The 22600-nt window shown below is 50.8% G+C and overlaps 1 protein-coding gene across 1 annotated transcript; it reads left to right on the top strand.

Moving 5' to 3' along the window:
• Positions 1 to 19096: 19096 nt before the first annotated feature.
• LOC136491295 (uncharacterized) lies at positions 19097 to 22507 on the top strand. The gene is made up of 3 exons (XM_066487563.1): positions 19097 to 19732; positions 19912 to 20122; positions 21619 to 22507. The coding sequence occupies exons 1-3, from the start codon at positions 19247 to 19249 to the stop codon at positions 22095 to 22097; spliced, it is 1176 nt and encodes a 391-aa protein (XP_066343660.1). The 5' UTR covers positions 19097 to 19246; the 3' UTR covers positions 22098 to 22507.
• Positions 22508 to 22600: the final 93 nt, after the last annotated feature.

Below are 22600 nucleotides of genomic sequence, written 5' to 3' on the forward strand. Positions count from 1 at the left end.
CCGAGCCGTGGTCGGAGAGTAGTCGAGGCAGTCCCCGAGCATAGGTCGAGGAGCGAGCGACGAAGTCCCCGAGCCGTGGTCAGAGAGTGATCGAGGCAGTCCCCGAGCACAGGTCGAGGAGCGAGCGACAAAGTCCCCGAGCCGTGGTCGGAGAGTGATCGAGGCAGTCCCCGAGCATAGGTCGAGGAGCGAGCGACGAAGTCCCCGAGCCGTGGTCGGAGAGTGATCGAGGCAGTCCCCGAGCACAGGTCGAGGAGCGAGCGACGAAGTCCCCGAGCATAGGTCGAGGAGCGAGCGACGAAGTCCCCGAGCCGTGGTCGGAGAGTGATCGAGGCAGTCCCCGAGCATAGGTCGAGGAGCGAGCGACGAAGTCCCTGAGCCATGGTCGGAGAGTGATCGAGGCAGTCCCCGAGCGTAGGTCAAGAAGCGAGCGACGAAGTCCCTGAGCCGTGGTCGGAGAGTGATCGAGGCAGTCCCCGAGCGTAGGTCAAGAAGCGAGCGACGAAGTCCCCGAGCATAGCTCGAAATTACTGCAATATAAACATGTAGAAAGGTAGTACATGATGTACAAAATAATAAATTATGGAGAAAAATCAGCGGTGAAGAAATAGCGTATGACGCTTAGCAGTCATTTGCAAATGAGCATGATGTGATAAAGCAGTTGGTGCTTTGTAAACATCAGTGTTAATATGAAGTTTATGTTTATACTTAATATAAATCGTCCGACCAGTTAGTATGTAGCTAAGCCTCCAGCCCTAGCTAGCCCGTTAACCATAACGCGGGGTGCGGAGCCCGTGCACGTGTAGGAAGAACAAAGCGTCGCTAAGGAGCCGCTGCCGACCACCCATAACGCAGAGGGCAGACGCTTGTGCACGTGTAGGGAGGAGCCGGAGACAGGGCCGTCTCTAGAGGCATCGAGCGTCAACATGACTGGTCGAGGATTTGCATTAAGTATAGCTATATGTTATATTTAAGATGGTATACATGGACAAACATTATTTGAAGAATAATCATGACGAGGACGTTGTGGAGAAACATCGTAATGAAAATTATATTAAATATAAATATTTGAAGTGTACTTATCTTTGGATAGAAATCTGGTCTATGGCGATAAAGTTGTCCGATCTCGAGCTTTTCGACTTATCGTCACGACTGTGGTCGCGATTGTCGTAGCGCCGTTCTTCGTGGCGATCATCATTGCGACGTGGTCTGGTGGTCGATGTGGTCGGAGCTCGGCGGAGCTGCTCGGGACGTGGTCGTCGTGGTCGTGGTCGGAGCTTGGCGGAGCCGCTCAGGACGTGGTCGACATGGTCTGGTGGTCGGAGCTCGGCTGGTCGACGTGGTCTGGTGGTCGGAGCTTGGTGGTGCCGCTCAGGACGTGGTCAACGTGGTTCGGAGTAGATGCAGTTTAAAGAGCTCGGCGTAGCTCGCTTGACGGCTCGACGTGGCTCGCTGACGGCTCGTGCGGCTCGACGTGGATCGCTTAGCGGCTCGCTAGTCGGCTCGATATGGCTCGCTGGACGGCTCGGCGATGGCTTGGACGGCTTTGCCTTCGGTTGTTCCACGAGCATGGTATGTGGCCTTGACGTTCCGATCTGTTCTGTGCGCCATCTTCTCCGAGCTCCGGCGGCAGGCATGCGCGCATCTTGCTAGCTTTTGGGCACGTTGACAAGTCATGCCGGCTTTCTGCACGATCGGATTGCTCGCATGATGATGAGTACGTGCGTGTAGCTTGTACGGCTCTTGATAATTAGCTCCCTTTTTGCTCGCTGGCTGAGGATAATGTGGATGCATGTATGACTATGTAGATGCATGCATACTCCTCCATGCAAATCCGTCTTTGCATGCCAAATTTGGCATTGTCATGGTCATCGATGGAAAAAGGGTCTGCCAGCAAATCGATCTAACGGATTGGAATCTTGGGACTGCACAACGTCGGTCTGAGCTTCCTCTTGATCCACGTGCGGCAGCAGCCAGCAAGATAATTTGTCGCCGCCTTTGGTACGCGTACTGGATCAACTCTCTGAATCCGATCCAGACTTCTTCGTTGGATCTTGTCGATTGAGTCTCATCAGGTTATCGGCGGACGTCGTCATAGCAGATTGATTTCATGGCTCGGTGCATGAAGCCGAGTTGCCACGGATATTGTTGTGGAAGGATGCCGCCATGATCGAGTCGCCGCGTATGATGTTGATGAAGAAAAATCGCCATCTGATTCATCGGAAGATCAGCACACACAACCCCTAAAACTACCAGGCTAAGCTTCGACCACCAGTGTACCCCTAAAACTAGGATGTCATAGGAAGAATCGTGAACTGGGCACTTGAGCTGATGGGGTAAGGCATTTCATATGCCTCTCGGATGGCCATCAAGTCCCAAGTGCTGGCTGATTTCATTGCAAAGTGGACCGAGATCCAAATACCGCCAGCAGTCATCGACCAAGAGTATTGGACGATGTACTTTGATGGATCGTTGATGAAGAAAGGCGTCAACATGGGGCTGGTCTTTGTTTTGCCCCTCGGGGTACGCATGAGGTACATGGTTTGCATCTATTTCCCCTCCTCCAACAATGCGGCTGAGTATGAGGCACTCATCAACGGCCTACGCATCGCCATTGAGTTGGGTATCTGATGGCTTGACGTCTAGGGCGACTCCTAGCTGGTCATCGACCAAGTCATGAACGAATCAAGTTGCCACAATGCCAAGATGTCTATGTATTGCCGAGAAGTCCGCTAGCTGGAGGACAAGTTCAATGATCTTGAGCTCAATCACATCCCGAGGTGTCTCAACGAGGCGGTCAACACGCTGGTAAAAGCGGCGTCCGGCCAAGAGCCAGTGCCAATAGGCATCTTTGCCAGCGATCAGTACAAGCCCTCGATCCGCTATGAGGAGCCAGAATAAACTGGTGATGGGCTGCCTACCCTGGGCTCGGGGGCTAACTAGCCGGTAGCTCCATCCGACCATGAAGTCATGGAGCTTGACAAGGATCCAGCGATAGAGCCTGATCCTCGAGCAGACTAGAGGACGCCTAACCTCGACTACCTCCTCTGTGAGGCGCTGCCGATGGACAAAATGGAGGCTCGGTGACTCGTGCATCGTGCCAAGTACTTTGTCATTATTGAGGGCGAGCTTTATAGGCAAAGCCACACTGGGATCCTGTAGCGCTGATCCCCATCGAACAAGAAAAGCAGTTGCTGAGTGATATCCACGGTGGGGTCTATGGGCACCATGCCACACCTAGAACCCTGGTCAAAAATACATTCTAACAAGGCTTCTACTAGTCGACCGCAGTAGCCAACGCTGAACAGATTGTGTGCACCTATGAAGGATGTTAATACTACGCTCAGTTGACCCACCAGCTGGCCCAAGCACTCCAAATGATCCTCATCACATAGTCATTTGTGGTCTAGGGGCTCGATCTAGTTGGACCTCTCAAGAGGGTGCCTAGGGGCTATACGCACTTGCTTTGTCGCTGTAGACAAGTTTACAAAGTGGATAGAGACTCGACCAATCTCCGCGATCAAGTCTGAGCAAGCCATGATGTTCTTCCTTGACATCGTCCATCGCTTTAGAGTCCCAAACTCCATTGTCATGGACAACGACACATAGTTCACTGGGAAAGAGTTCCTCTGATTCTGCGATGAATACCACATCCACGTTGATTGGGCCGTCGTGGTGCACCCCCGCACGAATGGGCAGGTCGAGCGCACGAACGACATGGTCCTACAAGGCCTCAAGACTAAGATCTTCAACTGGTTGAATAAGTTTAGTAGACAATGGGTCACAGAGCTTCCTGTGATGTTCTGGAGCCTGAGGACGACCATCAGCCTAGCCACTGGCTATACGCCATTCTTCATGGTCTACGGTTCCAAGGCTATCCTCCCGACCGACCTCGATTATGGAGCACCGAGGGTTAGGGTGTATGACAAACAGGGAGCCAAGGCGTCCCTTGAGGATGCCATGGACCAACAAGATGAAGCGCGCAACGTTGCCCTCCTCTGCTCGGCCAAGTACCAACAAGCATTGCGCCGGTACCACAACCATTGAGTGCGGTGTCGGGCCTTCAACGTCGGGACCTGATGCTTCGCCTCGTCCAGAGCAAAAAGAACTGCCACAAGCTCTCTCCGCCATGGGAGGGACCGTACATTATCGTGGAGGTGCTCCGACCAGGCACCTATAAACTCAAGACCATCGACGGTGAAGTCTTTGTCAACGCCTAGAACATCGAACAACTACGTTACTTTTACCCTTAATCTATGTATGCTTTCTCTTATCGGTTTCGCTATCGACTCCTCGATCTTTAGTGGCACCCGACCCAAGCAACGGTAACGGGTTAGGCCTCACTCAGGGGTTGATAAGAGCATATCTATCTAGTACACATTCTCTATGCCTGATCCTTTCTCATGTTAAGATCTAGAAGCAAGGGTTGTGGAAACAAACGCTGAGTAAAACTAGTCGGACCGCAAGAAACCTATGCCCCAGTGGCTACGGTGTTTTTGCTCACCAGCGTGATCAAAGTTTTTTGCCCGCACCCTGAGCTTTTTAGCCTTAACTACGGAAAGACTCAGAATGCATTAAAGAGTATATCTACCCGGCAAACATTCGCTATGCCTGACCCTTTCTCACATTAAGATCTTGAAGCAAGGGTTGTGGAAATGAACGCTGAGTAAAACTAGTCGGACTGCAAGAAACCTATGCCCCAGTGGCTATGGCATTTTTGTTTACTAGCATGATCAGAGTTTTTTCATCCGCACCTCGAGCTTTATAGCCTTAACAACATAAATGGTTGAAATGCATTAACTTTTTTATACAAAAAGGGGAGAAGAGCTAAAAATTTATTTAGCCATAATGAAATTTAAGAGCTTGTCCACTTATTACAAGTTCGCCGCCGGACTTATCTACCTAACTAATTTCTTGGGGGGATGATCTCATCCTCTATCTCGGTAGGTAAGTCCTATGCTAGAGGGGCCACCTCCTTCTCGATGTCGTCTAGCTCGACGTCGGTGAAGATAGGCGCGAGAACCATCATAGGTAAGTCCTATGCCAAAGGGGCCACCTCCTTCTCGATGTTGTCCAGCACGGCGTCGGTGTAGATAGGCACGAGAACCATCCTAGGTAAGGTGGGATACAGAGCTAAAAACGCTCCTACGGCCCATTCAGGCCTAGGAGTTTGAAGGCTGGCCCTCCAATAGGTTCACAGCCGCTCTGGGGCACCCTTAGAGTGAGGGGTGGAAAGGGATAGGCCCACTAGCGGACAGTACCCAGGCGCATGAGCGTTGTAGGCATCCCAAGCCACATTTGAGTCTTGGTCGGTTCCTAGTCCATGTTTTTCCTTCAAGAAAGGCAATGAGCCCTTGGGACCGGTCGAACGGACCCAAGAACTATATGTATTGGCCAGTGAGAATTTGGAGTCAGCCACCAGCTGATCCATGCTAGACCCCCGTGAATGGGAAGCTGGGGCCCCACTCAGACTAGCCCATTAATAGCTCACCAAGCACCATGTTTCGTCCATTAAGGAAAAATGTGGCATGGCTCAGTCCCTCTGTTTCATAAAAAACGCTTGAGGGATGATGATCATAAAGATGAGCTGACCCCTCGACCGGACCCCTACAACGTGCGGGGGCTCAAGGGAAGTTGGACTCGTAAGAAAACTGAATGCGCGATCATAGGACGATGGCTCAGATCCTATGGAGGGGTATGCACAAAAACTAAGAATAATGTTTCAGAAACAAAAAATGATTTCTCTTACCAGTTTCGCTATCATCTCCTCGATCTTTAATTGTTTAGTGAAACCTAACCCCAGCAACAGCAAGGGGTCAAGCCTCACTCAGGGGCTGATAAGGGTATATATATCCTTTCTAAAACAGTCGTCGTGCCTGACCCTTTCTCACGTTAAAAACCTAGAGGCAAGGTTTGCAGAAACGAACGCTGAGTAAAACTGGTCGGACTACAAGAAACCTATGCCCCAGCGGCTACGATACTCTTGCTTACCAGCGTGATCAGAGTTTTTTGCCCACACCTTGAGCTCTACAGTCTTAATAACAGGAAGGGTCAGAACAAATTAACCCTTTTTACACATCAAAAGAGAGAAAGAACAAATTTGTTGAAACAAAATAAAAGAACAAGGTTGTTTAAACCAAACAAAAGGGTTGGAACTTGTCCACTTATTACAAATGCACTGCCTGACCTATCTAACTAAACTAACCCCTTAGGGGGGGGAATGATTTCATCTTCTATCTTGGCAGAAAGGTCATGTGCTAGGGGGCCACCTCCTTCTCGATGTCGTCCAACTCGGCATCGGTATAGACAGGCGCGAATCCTTGGCTCATCGTTGCCTGAGTGATGTTCTTGTAATGAGATCAGGTGATCGCGAATGATCGGTGAATGCCAAAGCAAAGCATGCCCCTTGCCATATCACATGCCTAGTCCATGATCTAGGTGGCACGAACCATGAGTGAGCTTGTCTCCTGCTCTAGGGCTAGCTCAAGCTCGTCGCAGACCAGCTAGATGGTGATGCATAGGTTGTCGTGTTTGTTGCTCTCCTTCTGGAGGGTGTCCTTCACCTCGCTGAGCTCCTTCTCTAGGCCACAGCTCTTCACCACCTCTGCCCCGAGCTTGTCGTCGAGACCTACCCAAGTCACGTACCGACCATGTTGAAAGGCTTACCACGATTCCAGGGAGAAAGACAATAAGGGAAACCGAAGACTTACCATTCATATTCACCCAAAGCCTGTGCACCTCATCATGCTGCCGGGTCACCTCAGCTTCTAGGCGTTGGACCTCTTCTTAGCGCTGATCGACCTCTATGGCGAGCCTGGCGAACACACCCTTAGCTACAACCTTTAGGTCCCTCTCCCCCTGAAGCTCATCCTCGAGGTGGCCGATCCGTTGCTCAGCGTCGGCACGCTCCTAGCAAGCTAGGTCAATCCTTATGTGGAGCTCCTCTATGGCCCAAAGCAAATCATCCCGCTCCTTCCATAGCCGCTAGACCTCCACGGCGTCCATGCATACCCTCTCGATCAGGGCCACAAGCTTCTCCTTAGCCTCATGGGCAGCATCGCAAGCGTCCTTCTCCTTGACTCAGAGGTCGGCCACCTCCCGGATAGCAGGGGCAAGCTCAGCCACCTCCTGACGGGTGGCAGCGAGCTGTGTGGCTAGCCCCTCACTCTACTGCATCTCCTCAGCAAGGAACTAGGACTTCTATTGGCTGCAGGCCATAAGGATCTGCAAAGAAGACAAGACATAGAGGCATGGAAAGAGAACATGAGGGTCAAAAGCACAGTCATATCATACATAGACAACCAGGGCAACAATGTCGTGCATCGAGCTCAACATGGTGGTCAGGGCGCAAACCGTGTCCCCAACCTCCATGGGGACGCTCCCCTATTCCCTCTCCTCTATTGCTTCATCGAGGATAGCCACCCAGACCAGAGACCGAGACCACGCTAACCTCAAGCGGCGCCAACCTCTCTTATGGCGATAGCTCCTCTAGAGCGGTTCCCCTAGCGATAGAGGGGGCGAGTGACGTGGACATGGAGGCATGCCCTATCACCACATCCACAAAGGATGCCTCAGGTGTGCCCCCCTTTGTCCACCCCACCATGGACATGGCCACCTACACGGATGAAGGCTCTAGCTGTGCCGCCTCCACCTACGTCGTCGAGGACACGACCGGCCGCGCCGCACCCGCCACGGGTGCCCCAAACGCGCCCTCCTCCACCTGCTCTCCCATGGACACAGCCATTGGCTATGCCTCCTTAGTCCACACAGTGGTTGCCCTAATGCCACTCACGCTCACCATCGGTGCGGCACCAGCCAAATCCTAGCGCATTTGCTGGAGGAGGATCTTTTTCAGAGTGAGCCACAGGAGAGTCCCACGTCCTCCTACGCTACAAGGGACATGGCGGTTAGTTTGTGGCAAAAAATCATTAGGACAAAAGGATGAAAAAACTCTTGACTCACCCTAACACCATCATGCGAGGACATTTTGGGGCTAGCTTGCTCGACCCCGGCTGCTCCTCATCGACACATTGCCGCTTCGAGCCCTTCCTTGGCTCGGAGGGCTCAGACGAATTAGAACGGTCGCCTCTAGAGGCACCACCGAGGGCTCAAATAGAGCAGGGCGACCTATTTCCATCAGCTTCGAGACCGCCGTCGAAGGCCTAGATGAGGTGAGGTGGCCTAATTCCGTCAGTTCTGAGGCCACCATCGAAGGTCCGGACGGGGCGGGGCGTTTTGATTCCGCCAGCTCCAGGGGCGCGTCCTCCCCCTCCTACCCCATGGCATGCTGCAGGAAGGCCCCTGCCTATGGCGAAGGTGGGTCCTCATCCCTAGTGGCCAGATCAACCCACGAGATGGGCAATATGGACCTATCATCCTTCTCCTCCTCCTCCTACTCTTCTACTTCATCCTCTTCTTCTGACGAACCTTGATGCCGCTTCCCTCGCTGTAGCTTCGCTCGCTGCTTCGACCACCATTTCTTCTCCTCATCATCCTCCTTCTTCTTCCTTTATTCATCCATGGCATAGTTTGACGCCCTCATGGTCGCGTGCTCTGGTAGCAGCGCGATAGAGTCCCGAAAGACTAACCCCGCCGGTAGCTCGATGAAGCCCGCATCCGACCGCATCATGGGATGCCCTAGGATCAGGAACATGACATCGGCCTCCCCCAAGGCCTCCTTGATGTGCCGCACGACCTCGCTGTCGTGGAGCAGCCCCTAGGTGGAGCGTCATCCCGACGAGCTATGCGCTGGGTGTCATCCCGTACAGCAGGAGGATCGTGCCATCAGCGGCACCACCCTCCTCGCATGACACCAGCCCCATGGAGGTTGTGGGTCTTTAGGAACACGATGGCCTCGAGGAGGTTGTGCATCCTCTTCTTTTCCTTAATGGGTGGCCCCCATGGCCATGACGGCGATACCTCTTCAACCAAGCACCCAGAGACGACCGGCAAGGGAGCAGCCAGGTGGTTCTTCAAGTAGAACCAATGCGAGTGCCACCCCTTGTTGGATCTAGAGAGCTACTAGGGCATGTACTTAGCCGCTCACTGCCCCTAGAGGTGTATGCTCGTGCATCCCATCGGCACCGAGGTCTCCCGGCCTCTCTCCTTCTTCTTGATCAAGGAGATGGAGAAAAAATATCTCCATAGCTCAAAGTGGGGCTCGATCCCCAGGTACCCCTCACACATCACGATGAAGGCCGCGATGTGCTGGATCTTGTTAGGATTCAAGTGTTGTAGCTTGATCTGATAGTGGTGCAACAGACCCCGGAAGAATGGGTGGGGAGGCACCGTGAGTCCACGCTCATGGAAGGGCACAAAGGAGACGACGCAGCCATGGGCCAACGCCAGCGCATCCTCACGGTCGGGCACAAGCCACTTCGCTGTATTGGTCCTCCCATGAAGAAGACCACGCTTGACGAGGCCCTCCATGCGCACATCGGTAATATCAGAGCAGTACCAGGAATCCATAGAGGATGGAGGCGACTATAGAGAAGCAAAGGCGGAGGCGGAGAAGTAGAAGCTATGGATCTAGGGCTTTGGCGGTGTCTTAGCAAGCAAGGCAGATCCAAATGGTAGCGATAGAGAAACAGAGAAGGTAAGGTTGTGGTTTTGTTGTGCAAAAACGTAAAGGGGGAGGTCGCTATTTATAGGACAGTGTAGGGCAAGAAGGTGAACCGTTCGCCAAGGTTCACGCGGCCGCTGCGCTGTGTCATGTCACCTCCCTCCGAATATCATGCGCACACTATCTCTAGTCGCGCCCTCGAAGGACATGTTGGATGACGGTTTGCCTGGTCGATGGGCCAAGAACCATCATAGGTAAGGAGGGATACAGAGCTGAAAACGCTCCTACAGCCCATTCAAGACCAGGAGTTTGAAGGCTGACCCGTCGATGAGTTCACAACCGCTTTGGGGCACCCTTAGAGCGAGGGGTGGAAAGGGATGGGCCCACTAGTGGCCAGTACCTAGGCACACGAGCGCCGCAGGCATCCTGGCCCATGTTCGAGTCTTGGTTGGTTCTCAGTCCATGGGTTTTCCTCGAAGAAAGGCAACGAGCCCTTAGGACCGACCGAATGGACCCGATAACTATATGGATTGGCCGCCAAGAGTCTGGAGTCAGTCACCAGCTGACCCATGGTGGACCCCCATGATCGGGAAACTGGGCCCCCACTCGGACTGGCCCGTTAACAGCTCACCGAGCACCATGTTTCGTCCATCGAGGAAAAACATGGCATGGCTCAGCCCCTTTATTTTATCAAAAAAACGCTTGAGGGATGATGATCACAAAGACGAGCCGACCCTCGACTAGACCCCTGCTATGCGTGGGGGCTCAAGGGAAGTTGGACTCATAAGGAGACCAAACACGCGGTCGTAGTACGACGGTGGACCGATCGGATCCTAGGGGACCAGAATCAAGAAAAATCTTTTCAACCTCCTGAATCCTACAGTTACATGCCCCCAAGAAGACCGATCGCTACAAAAGGGAATTGTTGTCCTACCAGGACACGCCGTGGGCTATAAAAAGAAAGGCCAAGGCCCTTAGAGTCCTCCCATCTAGAAAAGCCTAGAAATGAGTATTCTACTCCTCCGTAGGCTCGGGGGCTATTGTCGGGTATCGATATTAGGGATACCCAAAGCTAGAAAGTTAGCGCTCACGCTGACATCCCCAAATGGCTCGAGATGTATTAAAAGGTCTCACCCGACCCTAAGGCCGCGGGCTCCGTCTCGCCCGACCTCAAGGCTGCGGGCTCCGTCTCGCCCGACCTCTAGGCTGTGGGCTCCGTCTTGCCTGACCCCTTGGGTGCGGGCTCCGTCTCGCTCGACCTCGGGCTCTGTCTCGCCCGACCTCGAGAACACGGGCTCCGTCTCGCCCGACCTTGAGGCCGCGGGTTCTGTCTCACCTGATCCCTTGGGTGTAGGCTCCGTCTCACCTGACCTAAGGACGCGGGTTCTATCTCGCCCGACCCTAAGGACGCGGGTTCCGTCTCGCCCGACACCTTGGGCGCGGGCTCCGTCTCGCCCAAGGTCGCGGGCTCCATCTCATCCAACCTCGAGGACGCGGGTTCCGTCTCATCCAACGGGGACCCATACCGTCACCAACCACTCTAGGTCCAAGCGTATGGGTCTGGGTTAAAACTCTGAAGCCAGGGAAGAGGCTGGCACGCCCCGTGGCCATCACGGGCTATACCTGGGGATTCACATCAAGAACAGTGTCGGATGTGCCAGTGCTGTTCTGCCTAATTCTAGTACGGACGCTGACAAGCACGTCAGTTCACCACGACGTCCGCCAAGACAGAGCGGAACACCATGATCGGTAGATGACGTCGGCGCATGACGCCAGTGACGAACAGGGCCGCGACATGGAGCCGTCCCTGTTGACATCTATAGGATCGACGGGACCCGCATGAAGGAGAAGGACCCGGCAACCCTGAAAGCCTTCTTCTCTCTCTTGTTCTTCTCCTTTTTCTCCCCTATAACCCGCGCTTTCCCTTCGCCTATAAAAGAGGAAGCAGGGCGCCCCACGCTGGGAGATGGGAACACAAGAGCACGACACGAGCACACGGCTGAGCGGCAAGCGAGCTCTCAGCACCCGTTTACTCCTTCCACCAGAGACTTAGGATCCTCTCCCTCTCTCGCCTGTTTATAACCCCTACTGCAAACCAAGTGTCGGTAACACGAGCAGCAGCGAACTGGACGTAGGGACGTTCCGCCCGAACCAGTATAAACCCTTGTATCCTCTGAGCACACCACCCGAGCCAGACGCGCAAATACAAATTTACTCGTCGGTGGTCCGAAAACACCGGCACTAATTGAGTAATATTTTGTTGTCAATCGAGATCTTATGTTGCAATTTTAGAGAATTTTTTATGCTCAACTATTTTATTTTCAAATGTATTTTGTATACTATGACTTAATTATAACTACTAACATTATTTTTTTTCATCACTTATGTATTTATAGATTCAATTGACAAATTTCCCCCCTATATTTCAGTTCAGGCTCCGCCACTGAATATGAGTAGATATGGATCAAGCCATTTCGAATAATGAGTTGAGATCGAGGTTTAGTGGACTAGTACTCTTGGGTTATATACAGTTGTTCCATATGATAATTCTGTAGCCGACTCTTATCCAGTTCAAACTGGCAATAAGCTGTAGAATGGAGTGATAAGTTTGGGATGACTCTTGTCAAACTGAAGTAAAAAAAAAAGGTGAAAGTAGCTACTACCACTAACTACTATGGATTTGTCTGGAAATGTTTCACTCCACCAAAATCAGTTATACTCACCAGCTCTACTATGAAGTAGCTCAAAATAAAACTAAAATTTTCAGAGTATCTCCTTATGTGCTTCACAAAACAGTTGGAATTAACTCTTGACTCCATTTTTTTCTCCGAGTAGTCCCGAAGTCAGAGTATATAGCTTAAAAAAGATGGAGCAGAGGAGTTAAAAAGGCTCTAAACAATCGCACCATCCCTGTACCAACGTGCTCGACTTCTCGACCGACAGTCAGAGATATGGATGCTGGATCAGACCGTCATTCTGATTTATTGCGTTTGCATACACGAGCTCTTGAACCCAATCAAACATGACAAGTTCAGCCTGAAGACGGTACAAAGCATCCGATGCAGGCCCATTTTATCCGCGAGTTCCTTACTTGACACCAGGAAAATGGGTCGTTCCTTTCTTGGCTCTGAAATTTTCTTCGTTACTTATTTGACACTCACTTCAATTTTCATCTCTAATATGACACTACCGTCCGTTCTGTTAGCTTCTTCCGTTAGAGACCCTGGGACACGCTGTCAGATATTTTGATTGGGTCAAAATTAGTCTATGTCGACTCTCTCCTGTGCGTGCGTCTCCCGTCCTCTCTCCCGTGCGTCTGTCCCAGACTCGATCCGCGCGGCGGGCGGCGAGATTCCTGGCGGTGGCCGGCCGTCGGCGGCGAGATGGAAGGAGATCCGGCGTGGGAGGATGTGGATCCGGCCAGCGGCTCCCTCGGGCGGGGCTTGGCGGTGGCGGTGAGCTCCCCCGGGCGGCGCGCGCAGGCGGCGGCCGCGAGCCCCCCACCCCCGGCGGGTTGCGCAGGCAGCGCCGGCCACGAGCTCCCCTGGCGTGGTTGCAGATGCGGCGGCGAGCCCCCCTGGTGGTTCTGTCTTTTGCACAAATTCTTCTTTTTCTCATGCTGTAACATTTTGAGGAAATAAAACTCATGTTGTAACATTTTGAGGAAATAAAGCGTGCTTATATATTATTCCTCTTCTCATTTTTACAGAGTTCCTTTGTTTTGTACTTGACGAGTATAAAAAGGGTTAGGACAACATATAATTTCACTTGCAAGGACTATAGTTGGTAAATTCCCAGTTTACCGCATGGCACGGTATCATTCTCCAATACAATTATCTGGTGATTGGTGAAGTATCACGAATGCTGCTTGTCTGCTTGATGACGGACGTTTTCTTTTGGAGAGGCTGCAAAGTCTTTTTTTCGGTAGTTGTTTGGTTACCGTTGGAATGCTAGCTTTGATCTTGTGTGCTGTTTGGTTCTACAGCAGGTAACGCAAACGAAAATAATTTAAGCCTGCAAACGTTACCGGCCGCAGATACAAATGAACTAATTTGATTACATTTGCGTTGCCGGCCGCATATATAAGCACATGATTAGGCATTCATATTCTACGTATTTGGGTTGTGCTGAGCACAAAGCAAAATGAACTTAAGCTTCATTGACTTGTATTCAAAATCCAGGCAGCACGCTCGGGCGGGATTCAGGGGGCCATGGAGGGTCTGATAATGCTGGCACAAAGCCAGACTGGCTCCCTGAAGGGTGAGTGCTAGCCTTCGATTCATCTAAGCAGTGCAAAAGTGATGTGCAAGTAGCGGTGTCGATTCCTTAGATTGTTCTTTTCATTTGCAGGATGGATCCAAAATCAACATATTTGCTAGAAATTAGACTGTTTGGCAACAAAAAGAGAGTTAGAAATGATTTTAGGTGTTTCTATTTTGGGGTACTGGCTTAAGGTTTGTTGTCAACTTGCAAGATAAGACATGTTCATGTAGACAGTGGCAAGTTTCTGGCATTCCTTGCAAACATGCAGTAGCATTTATCACATCACTTCACAATGCTCCTCTAGAGAAGTATGTAGGTATTACTCTATTGACAAGTTTCGAGCAGCATATCGGCACTTAATCCCTGCTATGACTGACAAACGCCAGTGGCCTAAATCTACACATGGATTTTTCATGCATCCACCTCTATTGAAAGCAACTGCTGGTAGGTCAAAAACTGAGAGGTACAAAGGCTGTAGTGAGAATAAGAGGAAAAAAAGGCCAGCACCAATGCCCTATTTGTACAGGCTATGGCTCTCATTGGCACAACTGCAAGAAAGGTAATCCAGAGGACATTGCTGCTATGATGGCTGTGAGGTACTATACATGCTAACTACTTTATTGTTGATTGCATTTTCCTTTTGGCATAATATAGATTGTAACTACTTTCTTCTTTATCATGTAGAGGACCACCTAAGAAGAAAGCAAAGAAAACCAAAACAGCAGAGCCATCCATTGTGCCTTTGGACAATGAAGCACCAGCAACTTCTATGTCTTTTCCACCAAGGTTAGCTTATGATTTTGTCTCACTTTTTCCCACAACAACCTGCAAGTTTTGAAGCACTTTACTTTTGCCATGTTAGCCAAAATTTGGAGACAAGTACGAAGTGTAAGGATAACCAAGTCATTTCTAGTATTGGAGCATCAAAAAGCGCGGAGATTACATTCAAGAAAAAGGCAAATAAGGGCAACTCTAGTTCTGGAGCATCAAAAAGGTAATGCACAAATTAAAAAAAGGTCACACTGCTATTGCTATTTTGTTGCTACTATTACTTTGTTGTCTCTTGTTCAAATCTAGTTCTATTGTACACAGGTCAATATCGGATTCAAATGAACCTACGCCTACTGATGCTCCAGTCTAAGGCAAAGAGCAAAAAGAAAAAGGAGCCTACTAAAAAGAAAACCACCATTCCTATGCTGCCACTTGACAGCCCTGCAATGGGTACAAGAAGCAAAAGGGTGGATCCTGCTAGCCCTGCAATAAGCACAAGAAGCAAAAAAAAAGAAGGCTCAGCCTGTGATCCTCATGTATCTGTGAATTTGGACTCCGCTTTGTGTGTGAACTTGCATGTATCCGTGAACCTTTGTGTGTGAACTTGCATGTGAATTTGGACTCCTGTGAACTTGCATGTATATGTGAACCGTTTTGTGTTTGAAGTTAATGTGGTGCTGGTATGTGAACTTGCTATATCATGTGTCATCGTCGTGCTGTGTAAATGTTGAAAAAGTAGTTGTTAGAAATCATGTTGTATCATATCTGTGACACTGATGTATCATGTTGACAAAAAAAAGAGAGCAGCCAGCGGCCAGATACGCTGCATGCATGCTCTGCGCCTCTGCATGCGCCCAGCGCCCGCTGCATGCATGCGCCAACACCTAGGGGCAAAAATGTCTTTTTAACAGCCACTTAACACTGTTAGCTGATGGATTTGACTGCGGCGTCATATTAGGGATGAAAGTTTAAGTGAGCGACGAAGAAAATTTCATAGCAAAAAAAAAAAGAACGACTTATTTTCCCAGTGTCAAATAAAGGATTTTCTCTTTATCTCCCAGTGTTAAATAAGGAATTCTCTCTTTGGCCCTGTTCGCTTGGAGGAATTTAGAGAAATTTGTGAGAGAAAAATACTGTTCTAGATAAAAAAAAAGAAGTAAATCAGGCCAGATTTAAGGACACACGAACGGAGCCTTTATCAATAATAATAATAACGTTCTACCCGAGAATTCACTCCCGTGTCAGCACAGTCCAGTTCGGTGACCTGTGTCCTACACTCAGTCCTAGCCCCATCCGGCCACACATTAGCAGGCGTAGCCGAGTGTATATCTGGGCACAAAGCCCGAGCCCGTGAGCCCGGCACGGAGCCCGCTATTTAGGCCCGGCCCTAGCCTGGCCCGGCCCGAAGGTCAATGGGCCCTGGCTGGCACGGCACGGGGTGTAGGCCGTGCTTGGGCCGAACCTTAGGCCCACAGGCCGGCACGGCACGGCCCGCAAGCAGGCAAGCAGGCCGGCCCCCTCCCCTCCTGGCCTCCTCGGCTCCTCCCCGGCTCCCCATATAACCGAGACCCCCCCTCCCCCGGCCGGCCCCTAACCCTATCCCCATTCGCCTCGCCTCCCAACCGCAGGCCGCAGCCGCACGCCCGCACTCGACACCCTAACCCTAATCCCATTCGCCTCCCAACCGCAGCCGCACTCGACACCCGCTCGGTCCATCTTCGCCTCCTCGTCGATCCATCTTCGTCGCCGGTGCGACCGTCGTCTTTGGATCCGGTGATATCGCCGCCGCTCCATCACCCTAACCCTAACCCCATTCGCCTCGCCTCCCAACCGCAGGCCGCAGCCGCACTCGACACCCTAACCCTAATCCCATTCGCCTCCCAACCGCAGCCGCACTCGACACCCGCTCGGTCCATCTTCGCCTCCTCTCGTCGATCCATCTTCGTCGCTGGTGCGACCGTCGTCCTTGGATCCGGTGATATCGCCACCGCTCCATCACCTCTCCGGCTCTCCCTGAGTTCCCTGCTCCCTCAGTCCCTCTCCGTCTTCCTTTTTACTCCTTCTCCTCTGTTTGTCGATGAACATGTGAGTCCGCCTCCCCGTCTCTCTTCCACCGTCGCTCGCCGTCCTTCTTAATCCCGTCTTGCCCTTGTGTGGCCCTCGTCTTCTCCGGCGCCGGGCTCCGGTTGCTTAGGCAAGTCCATCCCCATTCGTAACCCTAACCCTAGCCCCTAGATCTATACGTTTCTCAGTGTTTTGATTCTGTTTTTGGGATCATTTTCTCATCCGGCTCCGGTTGCGCAGGCAAGTCCATCCCCATTCGTAACCCTAACCCTAGCCCCTAGATCTATACGTTTCTCAGTGTTTTGATTCTGTTTTTGGGATCATTTTCTCATCCTTTTCTTCTTTGCGTGTTCTTTTTCTTTGCAGGTCTGCTGCCGATGCCTCGTCGTCAACTAGCCTTGGCGTAGACGGACGACGGGCAATGGTCTGGTAATGCTAAAGAGGATTACATATCTGTTGTTGCTCACTATGTGAATGCTGATTGGGAATTGCAAAAGAAGATTGTTGGTCTTAGGTTGATTCAAGTTAAGCATTCTGGTGAAAACATTTCTGCTTCCATTGCATCTGTTGTTGAGGAGTATGGCTTGGTTGATAAAATCTTTTCTATCACTTTAGATAATGCATCTTCTAATGCTAAGGCTATGGAAACTTTGACACCCATGTTTGCTGGTTATCTTGGTTGTGATCCTGCACCTGATGATCCTGCACCTGGTTACAGTCTTGTGCATCAACGCTGTGCTTGTCACATTATTAATCTGATAGTCAAATCTGGACTAAAAAGAATCAAACCTTATATAGAGGATTTTAGAACTGCAATTAATTTCTTGAACTCTAATCAAAGAATTGCTATGTTTAGAAACTACTGTGAAGCTAAAGGTATGAGACCTAGAAAATTTGGCTTAGACATGGATGTTAGATGGAATGCTACTTATCTCATGCTAAAACACTTGGTTCCTTACAGTGAAGTATTTTCTGTGTTCATAAATTCAAATTATGGTTCTGCACTGTTGTCTCCAGCCCATTGGCACGTGGCTGGGAAAATATTGGAGTTCCTGGAAGTATTTTATGACTCTACTGTTACACTGTCTGGTGTTTATTATCCTACCAGTCCTCTTGTGCTGCACCATGTTCTGGAGATTGGAACTCATTTGCATGCATGTGAAAGAGATGTTAATCTTAGACCCTTTGTGTACCCTATGCAGCATAAATTTCTCAAGTATTGGAAGGACATTCCTCTCTTATACTCATTTGCATTCATTCTTGACCCTAGAGCTAAGCTGAGAGGTATGCAAAGGGTCCTTCATTTACTTACTGAATATACTGGTACTGATTACACTACTTACTATGCTGATTTGAAAACTGAGTTGCATAAAATGTTTGAGAAATATTTGAGAAAGTTTGGTGCAACCAGGTCACAAAGGGTTGCTGGTCCTACCCCACCCACTGGTAAGAGAAAACAGGCTTGGGGGGTAATTTTTGGAGGATCAGGTCTGCCTGGTCCTTCCAGTGGCATTGCCTGTTCTTCTTCTCACTCTACTGCTTCTGAACTTTCAAGCTATTTGGACAGCGACTGCATAACTGCTTATGAGGATGGTTTTGACATTCTTCTGTGGTGGAAGGACCACAAACTAACCTATCCTATCCTGGCTATTATGGCCAGAGATATCATGTCAGTTCCTGTTTCCACTTGTTCTTCAGAGTCTTGTTTCAGCTTAGCAGGGAGGATCCTAGAAGAACGGCGCCGGAGCTTGAAACCAGAACATGTTGAGATGCTGACCTTGTTGAAGGACTGGGAGCTAGGAGAGAAGAGGGAACAACATGAAGCTGCTGATACCAAGGAAATTGAAGATGCATTCGAGAATCTGTTCCTGGATGAACCAGAAGGTGAAGATGATGGATCTGGTGGCTGACAGTGGCATTGGTTGGCTGGGAGTGTTGGAGTACTTTTGTGTGAGTTGAGAGTGGATGTGTCCCTCACTCACTTGCTTAGTTTTCATTTGAACCTTTGAACAATGGTCTGTAATAACTATGTAAGATTAAGACATTTGGAGCTGGCTGCACTCTTTTTTCCTGCCTAGGGTTTCTCACAAGGGTGAGTTTTACCTAGGTAGGTTTTTAATGAGGCAGCATTGCACAAAACAGCTCTTTTTGATATTTGAATGGATTGAGATGTTTATTTGGAGGTGTTTTAGATTTAACGGGCTGTGGGCTGGCACGGCCTGTTATTTTTGCCGTGCCTCACGGGCTAGCACGGCACGAAAAATGGCCCACAGGCCCGTGCCTGGGCCGAAGGCCAGGCCCGCAGGCCGATGAGGCACGGCCCGCAGGGCACGGCGTGCCTCCTTGGCCCGATAGCCATCGTGCCGTGCCGGCCCGTGACCGTGCCGTGCCGGGCCGGGCCGGCCCGATGCCCAGGACTGGCCGAGTGCCCGAGTACTAGCTAGCTCTTCCGTCTTCGTCTCTGCTCTCCCAACCTCGCAAGGACACAGGTCCTCCTTTGTCTTTCCGGCGCGCAAGCAAATTATTCCTTCCGAGCAACCCCGGTGCAGTTCGGTTGTGCGGCCGTGCAAGAAACCGCTGCACTCCATGGACAACGTGGAGCTGGAGGGGAGGCCGAGGCATCCGCTGATGCTAAAGGAGTGGTTGGAGCTGGAGTACAGCGCGGAGCTCTTCCGCGACGGCTTCGGCTGCTACCCGCGGCACCTCGCCACCGAGCCCCGGACCCGGAGCGCCGGCTGCAGGCGGAGGAGAAGCGGCGACGTCATCGCCAGGGTCTCGCTTGCGGTGAGGGCCGCGCTGTCCCGCCCGCCGTCGGCATCGGCACGACAGGGGGAGGCGGCCGCGCTTCGCAGGAGCCTCTCGACGAGGCTGCGAGTGGTGGGGTTCTGGAAGAAGCGGAGGGGGGAGGTGGAGGAGATGGACAGGCCGGTGGCCAGCTGCTCTGCCACTGCCGCGAGCTCTGGAAGGAGGGATGGAGCGTCGTCGCCGGCGGCAACGTCTCCGCGGCGCATGGGTCGGGAGAGTCGCCAGGCCGGTGGCGATCCCGCAGCTCTGAGCCATGAAACAGTGGCGGTAGGAACTCACCATTCTAGTGTTTTTTTTTTCTTCTTTTCCCTGAAAGAAACAGTTCTGAACTTTTGATCAATTCGTTTATCTTTCTCACTAGCACTTCTGCTCTTGATCTTAGCTAGCAATTTTCATGTCTGACTGATCTCAACTGTTACACTTTTTCTGTGACTGACAAAATGAAGGTTGAGGGATGCGAGTGCGAGGCAACGTGCCACCTGGACGATGAGCAGGAGCAGGAGCAGCGGCTGAGCCCAGTTTCGGTGATGGATTTCCAAAGCCAGGAGGACGGAGACGACGACTGCAACGACGACGACGGCGGCTGCGACGGCCACAGCGACGGTGAGGGCACGTCACCGACGTTTGAGCGAAGCCTGGCCGTGGCCAACATCCGAAGTAAGTTCCTGCTTTCCATTTGGCTCCATTGTGAAGCGAGCTCCGTCGTTCACTGGGTTACTCCGTCGATAGCGCCATGCAAGTTGAACTGCTCTGTTTCGTGTGCATACGTTTCTTTTTCTTTTTTATATGATGATATGAATCTCTCACGCACAACCATTGGGCACAACGGCGCAAGCTGTTACTGTTACTGTTAGCTGTATCTGACGAGCCCGAGCGGCAAAAAAGGCGCACAACTTTTTCCCTCCAGACAATCGATCAATCTAGGCCGCGAAACTGCGAGCACGCACGCGTGCACTTGGATGCGCACGACCCGTTGGCGTGTCACTGTTTAGATCGACCATGTTGGTAGCCTGTTGCTGTCGACCGACCCTAGCTTAGCTTCTTTATCTGCCCAAGGAGAGATCACGCATGGGCGAACCGTTGGAGAACAGTGCAGCGAGCAGGTCTCCATGAAAAAAAAGAGAATGGTGCGTGCAGGTAGTGTGCAAACGGAACCAAGAAGACGCGACGTTGATAGCCAAGCGGAACGTATAATTGGAGCTCGAAGAATAAAAATGGTTGCGTGCGAGTTTGTACATGTACTAGCACTGTCAGGTTAAACAAACAAACAAATCTGATTCCCATAGGCAATGCGGTCAGAAGTAATAATAATACACTACAATGCATGAATCATGATATATTCCGGTCCAAATTGTAAAGTGCAAAGGGAAAGGGATACGACAGAATAGTCGCTTTGGCAATTAAATACCATCATCATCAGCTTAGGGCCAGTGGTGGCAAGGTATACCGTCCACCTGACCTGACGCCATGTACTTTAGCTCCTCCACATATATACATGTACTATACAAGTAGCCTTTGACTCGAAAGAAAAGAGAGATGATATACTATATTTTTCAGAGAAGTAGAACAACAAGCTTCTTATTAATTAGACACTAAAAACGGTGCAGTTAAGAACGTATCCAACCTGTCAGTTTGAGTCGTTCTCCTAGTTTTTTTTTTTAAATATGATTGCCTACTTTGGAGAAGTAGTTCAATCATACATTAGCTCCCCGTGCGTCGTGGACCGAAATGCGCATGAATTTAGCCCGTGTTTTAGGCTCCGTTTCGGTTGTTGGGAAATCTTGTGCGCGTTCATCATGAATTCATGACGAGGCATATGAGAGTTGATCATGTCATCATGCTCTGGCCGGTGCCTAAAGATTTGCGCGTTCACACATGAATATTGTTTGGGCAACCCAAGAAGCCAGCAATTAAGCCGACAGAGCCCAGAGGCCATGGGCCACAAGGCCCACAAGCCAATATCATCATGTGTTTTGTTTTGTTGCGACTCATGATGCCACCTGCTGGTGCCCTTTTCAGCTGTCGCTAATCACTTTAGCTTGGAGAAAGCATTAGTACTCAATGAACCTCATTTTTTTTTGTCAACTCATACAATCGATTCGCAGATTCACTAGTCACCCTACCTAGCTAACGTCTAAATTTTTGTTCCACAGGAGCTAGCCAGCAGCTGGCGGAGCTGGACACATCCGACGTGGACGACGCCACCACGACCGCGGATGACACGAGCTGCCACGTCGGGGAACTGGATTCCGCGGAAGACGATGAAGACGCTGGATGTGGGCCTGTACAGCGGCACCTGCCAGGACTCCCGGAAGCGAGCTCGCCGTGTCCCGCCCACTGCTTCAAGAAGCTTCTAGAAGATTTCTTACGTGACGGTCTGTCCTCGTGCCATGCCGGAGGATCGGACGGTTCGGACCTCGAGATGTCATTGCTGGAGACTGCCAAGGCGTGGCTGGATGGGCGACATTATTGCGCCGCGCTGAGGTCGGATCACAAGGCGGAGGTGGAGGAGATCGAGCGGCTTGGACGGTGGAGATGTTTTAGAGAAGATGAACGTGAGCTGTTGAGCTCTGACGTGGAGGGTGGTATATTCTGCTACTTGATGGAAGAATTAGTTGAGGAATTGTGCTGATCGTTGAGGATTTTGTGGTACTGAACATGGACAAAAATGTTTACTGGACACTTTTACATATATTCACGTCCCGGGTCTTGAGACATCCAGTCAGAGGGAATTAGCTATTAGTACTTCAGAGAATTCCAAACATGAGCACAATTGCTTACCCGATCTGTGACAACGCTCTGCTTTTATGAGCACAAATGTAATCAGAAGGATCAATCACAGTTCAGAGTTGTTGTGTACTATGTAGGTTAAAATCATGACTCCTTCCCAAACACTCTGCCTGTCCTGCATCCGGGAGAGGGTGAACTGAAAAAAAGAGAGCGGTCTTTTCATCAAAGAAAAAAAGGAGCGAAAACACGTCCTGATCAAACAATTTGGCTGGCTTGCAAAAATAGCTTTCAGAAATTTCCCCATTCGGACCCCACCCGAGGTTGCAAGTTGCCAGTTTGCCACACGTTCGGTTTGCGGCTTTGTTTAGCTGACGCGTGGGGGCCGCACAACCAGCACGCGATTCG

Source organism: Miscanthus floridulus, chromosome 11, assembly GCF_019320115.1.
Source record: "Miscanthus floridulus cultivar M001 chromosome 11, ASM1932011v1, whole genome shotgun sequence".
In the NCBI taxonomy this organism is placed as follows: Eukaryota; Viridiplantae; Streptophyta; class Magnoliopsida; order Poales; family Poaceae; genus Miscanthus; species Miscanthus floridulus.